Source organism: Strix aluco, chromosome 3 (genome assembly GCF_031877795.1).
Source record: "Strix aluco isolate bStrAlu1 chromosome 3, bStrAlu1.hap1, whole genome shotgun sequence".
Classification (NCBI taxonomy): Eukaryota; Metazoa; Chordata; class Aves; order Strigiformes; family Strigidae; genus Strix; species Strix aluco.
The window spans coordinates 69760477-69774009 of NC_133933.1; the positions used below are offsets into that span (position 1 = coordinate 69760477).

At 41.9% G+C, this 13533-nt stretch overlaps 1 protein-coding gene across 3 annotated transcripts; it reads left to right on the forward strand.

Moving 5' to 3' along the window:
* The first annotated feature begins 11 nt into the window (after nt 1-11).
* LOC141921091 (pantetheine hydrolase VNN2-like) lies at nt 12-11694 on the forward strand. 3 transcript variants are annotated; one of them, XM_074819070.1, is made up of 8 exons: nt 12-2758; nt 3649-3880; nt 3985-4115; nt 5191-5383; nt 5988-6279; nt 7273-7646; nt 7803-7973; nt 9272-11694. In XM_074819070.1, exons 2-8 carry the CDS (start codon nt 3668-3670, stop codon nt 9404-9406), a joined length of 1509 nt encoding a protein of 502 aa, XP_074675171.1. In that variant the 5' UTR covers nt 12-2758; nt 3649-3667; the 3' UTR covers nt 9407-11694. The 3 variants fall into 3 exon arrangements, with proteins under 3 accessions (XP_074675171.1, XP_074675172.1, XP_074675170.1); XM_074819071.1 differs by having other exon boundaries at nt 12-1727; XM_074819069.1 differs by having other exon boundaries at nt 12-3880.
* Nucleotides 11695-13533: the final 1839 nt, after the last annotated feature.

A 13533-nucleotide genomic window follows, 5' to 3' on the forward strand; every position in this document is an offset into this window, starting at 1 on the left:
CTCTTTTAACCCACTCATGCTTCTTTTTTCCTATTTGTGTTGCTTTGGTTTAATTGCCTTTATGCCCTTGGTGCATGTTGTGTGGCACATGGCAGCACAGAATAGTGCATCATGGAGGCTGAGCAAGGAATCCAATCAAAGAGTCAACTCTGAAACAAAACCTGCCACCACTTCTTGGTCAGAACTCAACATGAATCATAATTTCTTTGAAACCTCTGTTGAACCAAAACTTGGAATTGAAACCTCAAAGTATTGCCAGTTCTGAGCAGCAACAGTTGCAGCCTGCTGGCTGCACTGGATACTATTCAGTGCTGAAACTGTTTGCACGCAGTAAAGAGGCCACTGAGTGATCTGGTATCGTACAGCAGCTCCTCCTTCCCATCTTCTCTCTTACTTTCTGGTCATGTAATACGAACACATGCAAAATAAGCCTTGTGCTTTACTCCATCATGATAATGCTGGGTGGTGCTGCCCTGCAGATGAATTTGCTGTAGGGATTAGGGCATTTAGATTTCTACTTAAGACCAGGTACTCCTGGTGAGACGGCACTGTTCACATCTTTGCTTCCTCTTCTCACCCAGCAACCTGTGCTTTGTTGCTGCTGAGGGACCCGAGTGACCTTTCTTCAGCGTATCAGTGTATAGATGTGCATGTTCTGTGGCTGTGTCTTTAAGAGTGGTCAGAGACCCCTCTTAGTCTAGTTTCTCCTTTCCTTTCCCCACACTGGCACCATTCCTGGTCTCTGCATGGTGCTCTCAAGATCCTCAGTCCCATGTACTTCTGTTATGGAGGCGTTGAGACATTGGGAGTGCAAATACTTTCTGAACTCCAGCAGTGATTATCACTGCTGTGCACCATATGATCTCTTCTGTTTTCAAATGCAAATAGATAATCACATGTGACATAACATAGTGTCATGTCTAATATAATGACATGTTTATCAAAAGCCTGAGACAATGTACTCTGACTCATGGAAGCTCAGCATCCTGGCTGCTAGGGCCACGCTTTCTTAAAACCTTGTTCACTGTTGGAGTCAGCTACTGTCTGACCACAGGCTGATCTCTGTCCAACAAGGGATTATCCAGTGTGATCCTCTTCCCATGGGGACAAATGCAGTGCAGATGCTGTACTTGTCCCCTGGAAACCTCGTGGGTGATACTCTCCCAAGGAGCAACTCTCTCCCAAGGAAAGGATCTGGATTTAAAGAGGCTATGGCATACAAGAAGGTCTCATCTTGCAACACAGAAGGGATTCAGTAGGAGCACATGGCTGGTCTAAGAGCTGAGAGGCAGCTCCTTCAGGTTTGTTCACTGCTAATACCAGTCCTCTGGCTAAGGGAATGTGTGTGTAAGTAATATATGATCCCAACCCTGAATCTGGTGAGTAATCTTGAATTCAGGATTTGGTTCAAGGCCATTGTGGTTTGGTTTAGGTATATTTGTATGTTGAGTATTTTCCTATAGAAGACTGGCATAAGCCCTAATGGCACTAAATTCTTTTTGCTACAAAGATTGCATAACATTTATTGTTGTGAAATGTGTTATTGTGGGAAGTGAGTCAAGCATACAGAAAGTAATTCTATGCAAGTCTACCCATTATCCACACACCAACTCAGTCTATATAAAGACAAGGCTGTGTTGTAACCACCGATAACAATAAACACTTCTTCGAGGGAAGTGCAGCAAAAAAAAGTTTTTTACTTGACAGCTGAATCAGAACCAACGAAGGTAAGAAACATGGGCAATGAGATGCAAGTAACCTCTGTGCATGTGCAGCTTTAACTTCAAGATTTCTGTTGGAGTGATCTGTAGATATAAGAAAGCAGGTTGCTATAGGCAAAATTTAGAAATTGTGGCTCCCATTCATGATGCATTTCCAACAGGGATCTTTGGGGGCCAGAGATCTTCAGAGCTCAGTTACTGAGGAGTGTGGTGATGGGTTTGCTCAGAAAAACAGCCTGCCTGGCAGTCCCCTTATGATGTGGAACAGCCCCCAAAGGCCTTGCAACTCTGAGCCGGTGCTGTGCTGAGGAGTGGCACAGGCAGTGCCAGTACAGCAGCACCGAGCTGGGGGCTGGCCGCCTGCCTCCTGCAGCCCTGCCTGCACACCACGCCCTCGAGCTTGGGCAGGAATGTGTCCGTGCTGGTTTTTGCTGAGATTTCCCAAACTCTGGCTTGTTTTCCTGCTGTGACCTGGGCTTGCCTTGAACTGCATTACTACAACAGTACCATGCCCAAATCATTTGTAAATCTGGCAAGCGACATGTTTCTTCAGCTGCAGCACAGTGGTGACTTCTCTGTTGGTGGTGCATGGCAGCATTGCTCAATGCTGGCAGCTCTTTTGCCTTTAATGTTGTGGGACTTTCTGGGCAGAGTGATTGCATTTCCTGGTGTCAGCTTTCTACTGCTCTGGGGAACTCCCAGGTTTTGTGCAAGACTTTTCTTTTTAAATCCCCCTGTCTTTGCTTGCCCCTGGCCTCCTCTTGGGCGACTTCCAGGCTCCAAGCATGGGGCTTCCTAAAGCTTGTGCCTGTGCCGTGCTTTGGGTGCTGTCTGCTCTGGAGGCCTGTGCCCTGGGCAGCTACATCGCAGCTGTCTACGAGCACAGCGTGGTCTTGTCAGAGGACACTGAAGTGCCAGTTTCTCCTGAGGAGGCCTTGGTGCTGATGGACAAAAATAAGACTTCTGAGTGAAGCTACATAGTGAAGAGGAAGATATTTTCAGGATGAAGAATATTTTCCTTGGTCTCTTGCTGAATGGTAAATGATTAGCCAGGTTATGTTCCTTTACCCTCACATACTGCAAGTTCTAACAAAGGTCTTTTTATGAAGAACTTGAAGCTATAGTAGTAATATTCTATTTCCAAAATACTATGCAAAAATTGCTTTCTGTGAGAAAAAAACCTGCTTTGTATGAGTAATTTCAAACTGCTTATTGTGTAAAAAATGCCTTTTGTAACAAAAACAGTAAAAAAAAAAATCTGTGTGTTTAACTCTTTCTCACAAAACAAGCAAGTGTGTTAGCTCTAGTCAGAGAGACCAGCACAGTTCAAGGGTTAGTTTATGTTGCAATATGAGCTCAGGAGGGAGGACATTCTCAGGGCACCTGCTACAACTAAATAAGCCATTGGCCAAAGGCAAGAGGAGTGGCAGGACCACGTGTCTCATAAGCATAGATGAATCAGCTATGCTCTGAAGCACGAGGGCTGTACTTCACACAGGTATTCTGCCTTCAGCACTGGCTGAATACTTAACTGATGGCAGCCATGTGCAGTAAGGTTATATGGAGTAGTGTGCCCTATCCAGGGGAGTTTGGGCTCACCCCAAGATGGGTTTGGAAGCCTGGAGAGGGATGTACAAATGGAGTGTGCAAGTGCTCCTTCCACAAAGTCCCTTTTAGATCAACATTGCTTCTGACATGCTCTCTTAGCCTTTTGTTCACCTTTTATTTAGAGTATTTCAAATTGGAAACAAGATCCAATTCCTAGAGATATTTCTTTGACATCTTACTATAAATAAATGTCCTGATTGTTGGCAGAACTATACTGTGCCTTCCCAGATTACTCAATAGAGGATTATTTCCAAAGCAAACTTATTAGCCTTTACTCCTCCTCTTTCTATCCGGTTTATATTCCCCACGCCCAATCCAGGAGCTGCGAGGGACCAGCCATGCTCCCTTCCCAGACTCTCCTGCACACTGCAGTGTTCGCACTCACAGTCCTTCAGGCCCTTGCCTCTGACACCTTCATTGCAGCCGTCTACGAGCATGCAGTCATCCTGCCAGATGCCGCTGACGAACCTGTTTCTCCTGAGGATGCTTTGGCCTTGATGAACAAAAACATGGATGTCTTGGAAGAAGCCATCAAGGAAGCTGCCCAGCAGGTACTTGGTGTGTTGTGAGCATTGTTAATTAGTGTTTTCTTCTCCTGCTGACCCTCCTGATTTTCTGTTGATGGGTGAAATCTTAACGGAGCCTGTTGTGTCAGGGTGCCCACATCATTGTGACTCCTGAAGACGGCATTTATGGCTGGCGTTTCACGAGAGAAGCCATCTACCCCTACCTGGAGGATATCCCTGATCCGGCAGTGAACTGGATTCCCTGCACCGATCCCACAAGGTGATTTCTTCTGCAGTTATTTATGTGGTTTCAAACTAGTGTCTCCTGGAGTCATGAGCTGCTCCCAATAAATGCCTAAGAACTGCTATTTTTTTTAATCTATTAAAAATCCCAAGTACTGTAGAAATGAGATGCATTAAAAAGAAGTTTGAATTAAATGGTAATGGGAATATGCAAAGTAAAAAGCATTGTGACAGTCTCACTTTTTACAGTTACAAAAGGAGGAAAATTTTAGCAAAAATCATTATTTTTAAAACATGTAAAACTTTATCACTTCAGACCCATTGTGAAAATTTTCTGTTAGTATAAGCTAGTTTATTATAATGTCAGATGCATAGACTAGACAAGATGATTCAGTTCTCAGCTCATGTGGCTGGGTGATTTCTAAATCAAGTTGCACAAAATATTTATCTAGATCTGAAAGAACTGCCTTTTAGAAATCCAACTGCTTGCACAATCTGCTGTGTTACACAGGGCTGCTCTCAATGTGTGTCAGCAGGGGACACCAAGAGGACCAAGCTCATGTCTGAGCTAAACTTTTGTATTCTTCGCTTCTGAGGCTTTAAGAAGATAGATTTAGGGAGTGTTCAGCTCTGTAAATGCTGTGACGACTTTTTACTAAGAGCTTATAGGCAGCTGACTTAAACAGAGTGAAGAGTCTTAAAAAAGGCTAAAATGGTCTTTTGAAATCAAGGTTTAGATCTGCCTGAAAATTTATTTTTAAGTTATTTTAAGTTTATATCTGTCTACTGATTTATTCTCTCCCTTGTTTTCTGAAGCTGTCCATATCTTTGTATGTGTGTTAACTGGGAACTATATCCACATAGAAGATAACATTGTTAATGGTACAGGAAAGAAGAACTCAGGGAGACCATTTTTCAAAGCTAAGAGACCAGCAATTTAAAATGATGCTATGATTAGAGAAGAAAATGAAAAGAAACAATGATTTGATCTATCGCCTTTTCAGCGCTTGGGAAATAGTTAGTGGAATAGCAATTTTGAATGCATTTTTTCCACATCTGAACTTAATCTTATAAATTTTTCTGGTTTTTTTCTTTCACCAAAAATGCATTAGATTTGCTCCAACACCAGTGCAGGAACGACTCAGCTGCATGGCCAGGAATAACTCCATCTATGTAGTTGCAAATATCGGGGACAAGAAGCTGTGTAACTCCAGTGATCCCGGCTGTCCCAGTGATGGTCGCTATCAGTACAACACTGATGTCGTCTTTGACCCAGAGGGGAAATTGTTGGCTCGTTATCACAAGGTAGGGAGGCACTTCAGCATCACCCTGTAATTGATTATCAGTATATTTTTCAGCTCTCTGGCAACAATTTCAGCTGGCTTATACAATAATTTTACATTATTGTAGAGCAACAACTAATCCAGGATGATCTGATGCAAGGATCTTACGGCCAGAGAGAAAAGCAGAAAAGTGCTTGATCGATCAGGCGTTATTCCCAGGAAAATCACAAAGTGATGCAGAGTGCATGCCTGATACCAAACACCTAAGGGGTACATTTATGATATTAAATGGGAAAGAAGCAGTGAATGAGTTTTCCATACTCAGTAAATGTTAGCTGGTCCTCCGTACAGTTTTAGCCAAGCCAGATAGCACTTTTGCAGGTGACATCTTGGCAGGGTTTAGCCATTAATATTGGATGGGCAATGCTTCCAGGAGGTAGCTGGGGCACAGCCATCCTGTTTTGGAGGGGCAGAGGGTCTGCTGGATGGATGCAAACCCCCTGTGTTAGCCAGTTCAGGCATCTCAACCCCCAGCTTTGCCTTAAAACCTCTCTCAGACACAAAAGTAGTACTTCATAATCTTGTCTTATTTTTAGTTTCTAACATGCCTTTTTCTTCACCTGCAGTACAACCTGTTTAGAAGAGAAACTCAGTTTAATTACCCCAAAGAGCCAGAAGCCATCACTTTTGAGACCCCCTTTGGAAAGTTTGGCATTTTCACTTGCTTTGACATCCTTTTCCATGAGCCTGCCGTGGTCCTGGTGAGCGAGTTGCAGGTGGACACCGTGCTTTTCCCCACAGCTTGGATGAACGTCCTGCCATTTCTGACTGCAGTTGAGTTTCACTCTGCCTGGGCTATGGGCATGGGTGTCAATTTACTTTCAGCAAATACTCACAACATCAGCTTGGCAATGACAGGTGAGTTGCTTTTGGGAAAAGGGAAATTGTCTTCAGAGTACTGGATTCAGAAACAGGCAGAAATGTTTTACAAATAGTAACATCTCTGGAAAATAGTGTTTCAGTCAGACCAAAAATCTTCTTGATATTATATTAAATGTAGTAAAGATCTTCAGGCAAGAAAATGTTGAATGTTCTGGGAGAGGTAAAATTAGAAAGTCCATGACATTAAATTTTGATAATTTAAAAGTGAAATTTTATTTCAAAAATAGCATAAAGTTTCACTTAAATTTTCAGCCTCTCACTTAGAAGCAGTATTTTTTGTTTAAAATTCAATCAACAGTTAAATGGAGAAAAAATGTTTTCAACAGAACTTAATAACCTAAAACCAAAAGGAGGATTTCTCTTGTATATTGAATAAAACATTTTCAGGTTTTTGTGTCTGCTGAAGAATTAGAGATATTCATGTTTTGATTTGATCTGAATATATATCTACTGCCTTTTTTTTCTGTAAACTGATAAAACATTGCTGTAGCTGCATCTATAACTTTCCCCTGAAGCTGAAGTGAAAGCCACAAAGGAACATTTTTTCCTGCCCTAAATAGACTGAGCTTTAGAGTTTAGGCTACAGCCTTGGATTTCCTTCCATGAAATGTAATTACCCCCATGGTTTCCTTCTTTGGCAAATACGCCACTCTTCAAGTTCTGATTTATATTTAAATGAACCTACATTCTTAAAAAAAGAAGGAATGGTCATGTGTCAAATTGCCATTTAAGGCTCAGGTTCAAGATCCAGTGAAGCACAAAACCTGTGAAGTTTAGGTCATGTTTTTACAATATGATGGATATTTTAGCACTTCTGTGCTTTAAAATTCTTCCAGAATTCCCCATAACATGTTGACTGAAAATAGCACTGAAAAAAGCCCGCCAGTGTGGCACAGAGGGTAGCTGGCCCCCTGCCTAGCTGTGCTCTGGGGTACCAGCTGACGGAGAGCTGGTGGATGTCTTTGGCAGGCAGCGGGCTGTTCACGCCGGAGGGACCTGCCGCTTACCATTATGACAGTGGGACTGAGGAGGGACGTCTCCTGCTAGCAGAGCTGAGTGCACGCCCCCGTCTTTCACCCACCTACCCCCCCGCTGTCAACTGGAGCTTGTATGCCACAAGCATCAAGAAATTTCCAGAAGAAAAAGACACATTTTCGGGGGCTGTCCGGCGGGATATATTCACTTTCAGTGAACTCAGGCGCAAAGCTGGAAATTACACCGTTTGCCAAGGAGTCCTCTGCTGTCATTTGGTCTATCAGATGTTAAACAAGAGCAAAGATGAAGTTTATGTCCTGGGTGCATTTGATGGACTTCATGGTTCTCTCATAAAATACCATTGGCAGGTAATTGATTTTGTAGGGGTATGCGTGGGTTGTATATGCCTACATCCCAACCCACACTTGTCCACTGCTGCATTGTGATAACTTTTCTTGCTATCAAATCCAGCTCTTGACTGTTGAAAGCTTAGCGATTGCCTTTCTGCATCCTTCTCCCTGCAGATATGCACGCTGCTCAAGTGCAAGAGCACAGATCTGAGCACATGTGGGCAGCCCGTGGAGACGGCTCAGACCAAGTTTGAGATGTTCTCCCTCAGTGGCACATTTGACACCAACTATGTCTTTCCAGAAGTCTTGTACAGTGGGGTGCAGCTGGCCCCTGGGGAGTTCAAGGTAATGTGACACCCTGGAGCTGTTTGATGCAAGGTTTTCCAGCCTGTGGTGCTGGAAACCGAAATGGTAGTAAAATCCCATCCAAGAACCACTTTCTTTGGTTCTGCAGATGGCAACTTAAGGGGACATTTAAATGGATGGATTGAATTAATCCTTACTGATGAGAACATATAAATGCTAAGACCAAGAATCTCTTCAGTGTTTTCTTTAGCAAATATGCCTTCCCACTTCAGGTCCCAAACCTATACATAGCAGCTCTCAAGGACCTATTTTCTACAGGTTAATGCTGATGGGTGTTTTAGGAGACAAAGAAATCAAATATTCTGAGAAATTGTCCAAGCAAGTAAAATTACTAATGAGTATCATGCATAAGAGCAGAGATCCTATACAGTTAAAAATGTTAAAAGTTATTTTTAAACGTTTTGTAGGCTTTAATTTTTCATTTGAAACTTCATAATATATTTAGTTAAAACATGTTTTCATTCATAAACCTTAGATTACATTTATGTAAGAGGCTAGATGAACTCTTAATTGATTTGGAAGGGTATTTAATAGCTTATAAGAGACAACAAAGACAGTGAAAAAGACTTGAAAAGTTCTAGGGGAAAAAAGGGTGATTTTCTTACAAGGTAGAGAATGGAAAAGCATTGCTCATCCTGCATATTTGTTTTGGATAGGACTCCTGTAAAAACATACACATCAAAGGATTTATTGGTATGCTAAAATATGATCATGGTCTAATTTAAAAAAAATATTTTGTATTTTCTTAACAAATACATATTTATAGTTTGTCACAGAGGCTCTTAAAATGTTGCAAGTGTTCATAGTCTATGAACAACAGTGATTTCAAGCTGATCTGTAAAAAGTCTAAGAAAAACAAGATATGTCCAGTAGTTTGAAATTCTCTATTTCCATCTGGAAATTTTTTGGAGTCTACAAATCAAAAAGATTTCAAATTACCATCCTAGATATGTATATAACCTTTATTGCCATGTATGAGTAACTAATGAGAACCTAACAAATCAGTTATTCTCACTCTCACCTTCTTACGAGGTGGAGAAAATGATCTTTTTTTTCCAAAGATGGAGCTGGGAGAAGTTTTACAGACCTTCAGGTTCCAGGAAGTGTGGGAAGGCTGTGGCAGAGCTAGAGAGAATTCTGGTTTCTTTCATTCTCATGATTGTCTTTTAGAAGTGCTGCATAAAATATTCAACAGTTAAGCCCTGCCCTTTCTGTACTATGCAATATTGCTACTCTGTTAGTGGACTATTAGTGTCAGTCTTTCTCTTTTCAACTAGGTGCTACGTGATGGACGTTTGAAAAGTAAGCACGGCACATCGCAACCACTCGTAACAGCAACGCTTTTTGGAAGGCTTTATGAAAAGGACCTGCCACATCCTCTGCGAACCTCCCCATATAACATAACTCCTTAGGTGTTACACAGTCACCATAGACAGGAGGGGAATTTCCTGCAGTGATCCATCTCCTCATGAGCCGTGGCAGTTTTCCTGTATCATTCCTGTTCTGCAATCTTGTACTTCTGCTCAGCAGCCATAGCAGTTGCATTTATTTAGGAGAAAACAATGTAATCGCCCCGTTGTGTATACCTTTTCAATAGCGCTTGAGCCAGTGCAATTATTTTTTAGTACGAATGATCTGTCACATGTCATCTTTAATTAGAAATTATTTTTTTCCCAAAGATATCATGTAGATTGCCAGGATCACACTAGAAAGAAGACTGATATTGAAATGTGTGAAATGTGAAGTTTACCAGTTTGCTGGAGAACAAATCTTCTCCGAGGGAGCCTTTCTGTCCTTTTTGTCCCTTCCTGTTTGTCAGACTGTATAAGCACTAAGTGTCCCTGTTTCTTAGTTTTGCACACCAATTTATAGTGCCTCCCTAATACTCAATGGGTCCATTGTGACCAAGGGACTGGTCAGAGAATGCAGAGAAAACCAGATTTGAAATGGTTTTAGGTGCAACCTTAGAGAGAGAAAGTGGTCCTCCACAACCCACACAGGCACTGATTCTGGCTGACCTCCATAAAGCATCTTCAGTTCTGCAGTCCTGCTGAGCTTGCTCCACATTGTGCATGGCAGACGCATGCTGGGTCCGATGAATTTCAGATCATACATACCATAGAAACATAGTATGTCAACACCTTCTCCTGGACATTTTGAAAATTTCTTCAAAACTGTGAAAGCATAGGGAATAGCCAATGTTTTAGTACCTGAAACACATGTTACCATGTAGTGTGAGAAATGGGCATTATTTGGAACTTCTAGCAATGATATGTAAAACTTGGCACTCCTGGGCCTGATTTCTGTCTATCATGTTTTGCAGCAAACGGGCCTCATTTGTACTACATATGCCTTGGAGTGGTCCCTGCCTCAGTATTTATCCCATAGTCTTTTGTATCTACTACCCTTCACATCACTGGCTTACAGCCTGCACCATGCTTAGCACTGAGCTGCACTAAATGTGGCACATTTGAAACACTCTGGCTTCCCACCCGATGCACACCAACATGTGTTATCCAGAAGTTTTTGAAATCACATGATTTCTGTTTTTCCATGTGCAGCTGCTTCCCAGCACACAACTTTGGAGTCTCCTTCCAGAATTTCATCCTGGAAATAAAACAGCTGAGCTTGTACTCAGGGGAGGGACTGTGCCACTTGGGAGCAAGCTATTCAAGATAGACAAGGCTTTTTCTCACCTGTAACTCAGACTAGTCTTTCATCAAACAGAGAAGGTTTTGGTCAAGAGAAGTTATGGCTGATCTGCGGCAGTACAAATCCCGTGTGACTTTTAGGTGTGTAGTACATATAGGGTCCAGAATTTCAAGATGCAAACGGCCACACCAAAGGGTGGGAGCTGACCCCGCTCCCCGAGCCAGTCTGGTGCACTCCAGTAACCCGTTGTCTTGCCCATAATAGTCAACAGTATGGAAGGGCAAACGAGACTGAGTATACTGGTTATGAAGGTCTGCAGCATCATTCTCTTGACTGTACAAGTCTGTTGGTTTGCACTAGGGTCAGAACAGTCAGGCAGATATGGTAGAAAGTGTCTGCAGAAGAGCTTCGGAGAGCTTTGTCCTGGGGATGGTCCCCACGGTGGTGCTTCCCCATCCATCCTCAGTGCTGCTCACTCAGCTATCTGCCCTGGGAGAGCTCAAGGCAACTCTCTGAGAAAGGCCAGAGCTACCCTGACTTGTAAACTTCAGTACTGAAAAAGATCCTAAAATGGTTTTTAACTTGAAAACATAATTCTCTCTGCTGTTCCTGAACCCTGATTTTTCCCTCTCTACCCCAGAAGAGATACCTCTGATACCTTTCTGTTCTAGTTTTGATTGTTCCTTGAGACAGCTCAGGCCTTGGCTCCAGTGGGGTAGGGCTGGAAGAAAGAGGGAGCCCTGAGGTGGGGGAAGGCCACTGCCTCCTGCTACTCTCTGGCCTCACTGGCTCTGCAAGAGCTGAAAACTTGGGTGTGAAGCCCATGCTTTACCTTCTTCTCACATGCCCTGCTGCTCACCTCCATCTCCCCTTTGGGTGCCCTTCAGGTGAAATACACTTTTATTACCTGGCCTGAATTGCTCATGTAGAAAAGAAAAAAAAAAAAAAAAAGGAACTGCTACTGGAGTGGCATGTGAATGCAATTTGACTTTTGCTTTTGTTGTTGCAGTCAAATCACTTGATTAAAATATTTTTTCATTGGTTGGCATCAATATCTTTTCATTCTGATCCACAAAAAAGAAGAATCTAGGGACATTTGAGACATAAATGCCTCATAGGTGCATCAGTGGCACTCTTGAAACAAACAAATACTTTGCAGGTTGCTGGTACTCTAAATCCTGAGTATTTCATGTACTCCAAATGGACATAGAATTTATAAAAATCTTTCTGAAACTGAAAAATAATACAGTTGGGCGACCTGCACTGAACAGAATTGTAGATGTTCAGTTTATTGTTACTAGCTTTATATTTCTCCTATCAGGTTAAACTTCCCAAAAATATCTGTAGCAGTGGAGTCAGAGTTCATTAGTGTTAATGAAATTGGGCCCCTGGGGAGGTAACTAAATTTTATATAAATATTTTTCTTTTATTCAAGAGTAGATTTTATGCCATGTTCTTCTCCCTTGTCACTATTCAGGCTGTGATAATTGAACATAAAAATCTCTCACATATTGCTTGCTGGCATTTCTGAAGTATGGAGTATTTCCCAGATACATGCAGAACTGACTGTCTTAGGTGGTTGGAGCTAGAAACGGGTAGGGTACAACTGATATTGCTAGTTATGAAGCTTATAGGATATCAGAAAGGACTCTCAAACGTAACCATTAGGGGTGCAGAAGCCAAGGATTCTTTGAAAATGACACTAAAACCAAATTTGAAGAACGGTTGACCTATAGTTTTCAAGATTTGCTGCACAGCTTTCCTCTCCCTGAGAGGGTAATAAGGGTACTGTACAATGGACCACTGAGGAGTTTATTAATCCCTTTCTCATTTCTGGTGATAAAGCAAGAATTTAACCAAGCAGAAGATGAAGCTACATGGACTGTAGCAGCAGTCTCAGAATAGCTCCATCATTTTAATGTGCAAGAACCATGAGCCCTGCGTTTGGGTAAGGGTTCCCTGGAAGGAGTTCAAAAAACAACCAGATCTTCAGCTGAGGAACTTGGTGGTCACAGTGACTAGATAAAGTTCAGTTTTAGGAAATGTGAGGTTTTGTAATAAAGGCCAGTTTCAAATGATGCAAATTACAGAAACATTCAGAATACAGAAGCAGAGAGATAATGGATGACCAATGCAACAAATCACATTTATCAAGAACAGTTTCAGTGGAATTCATGGAAAGTTAACTGGCTATGCACTTTTCTACCTGCTAGGCGGGAGGTAGAAAAGAGAGATCGTTAGCTCATCTTTGGGAAAAAAAAAGACCTATCTTATGTTTTCCTTATGGGACAGAATTTGAGTTTCTGAAAGAACAGGAAAGTTTACTGACTGGAACAGATATGCCAGAGGAGAAGAATAAAATTAATTTATATATAATTCACGTCAATGACTCCACCTCAAAAGCTACTCCAGATGGTATCCTAATGAACCCCATCCTTTTCTGAGTTGGAAAAGCCTGCTTTTCCCACGTCAATATTTCTTCCTTTTACCTTGATGCTGGCCAAAGCAAACAAGACCCACCTGTCCACGATGTTTCTGATCACACAGAGAGAAAAACAAGTCCTCAACAGATTTTATTGATGCAAGGCTTCCGATGAAGGTAGAAAAATACTGTGTTAAAACAAGTGTGAGCCAAACCTTATCGCTGACTTAAGTAAGACTGGTGACAACTTTAGGGAAACTTTAACTCTGAGTAAAATCTAATGTACTTTATTGTACATGCTGAATTAAAGCAAACAGACCTTGAGCAAAAATAGACTGACAGAATCTTAATAATATGTTTTTTTTTTAAAGAGAGCAGGACACTACAGCCATGTCCTTTTGTGCATATTCTAGTCATGATAACCTCAAGTTATGCATTAAATAATGTGAAACAGAAAGGTGCAGT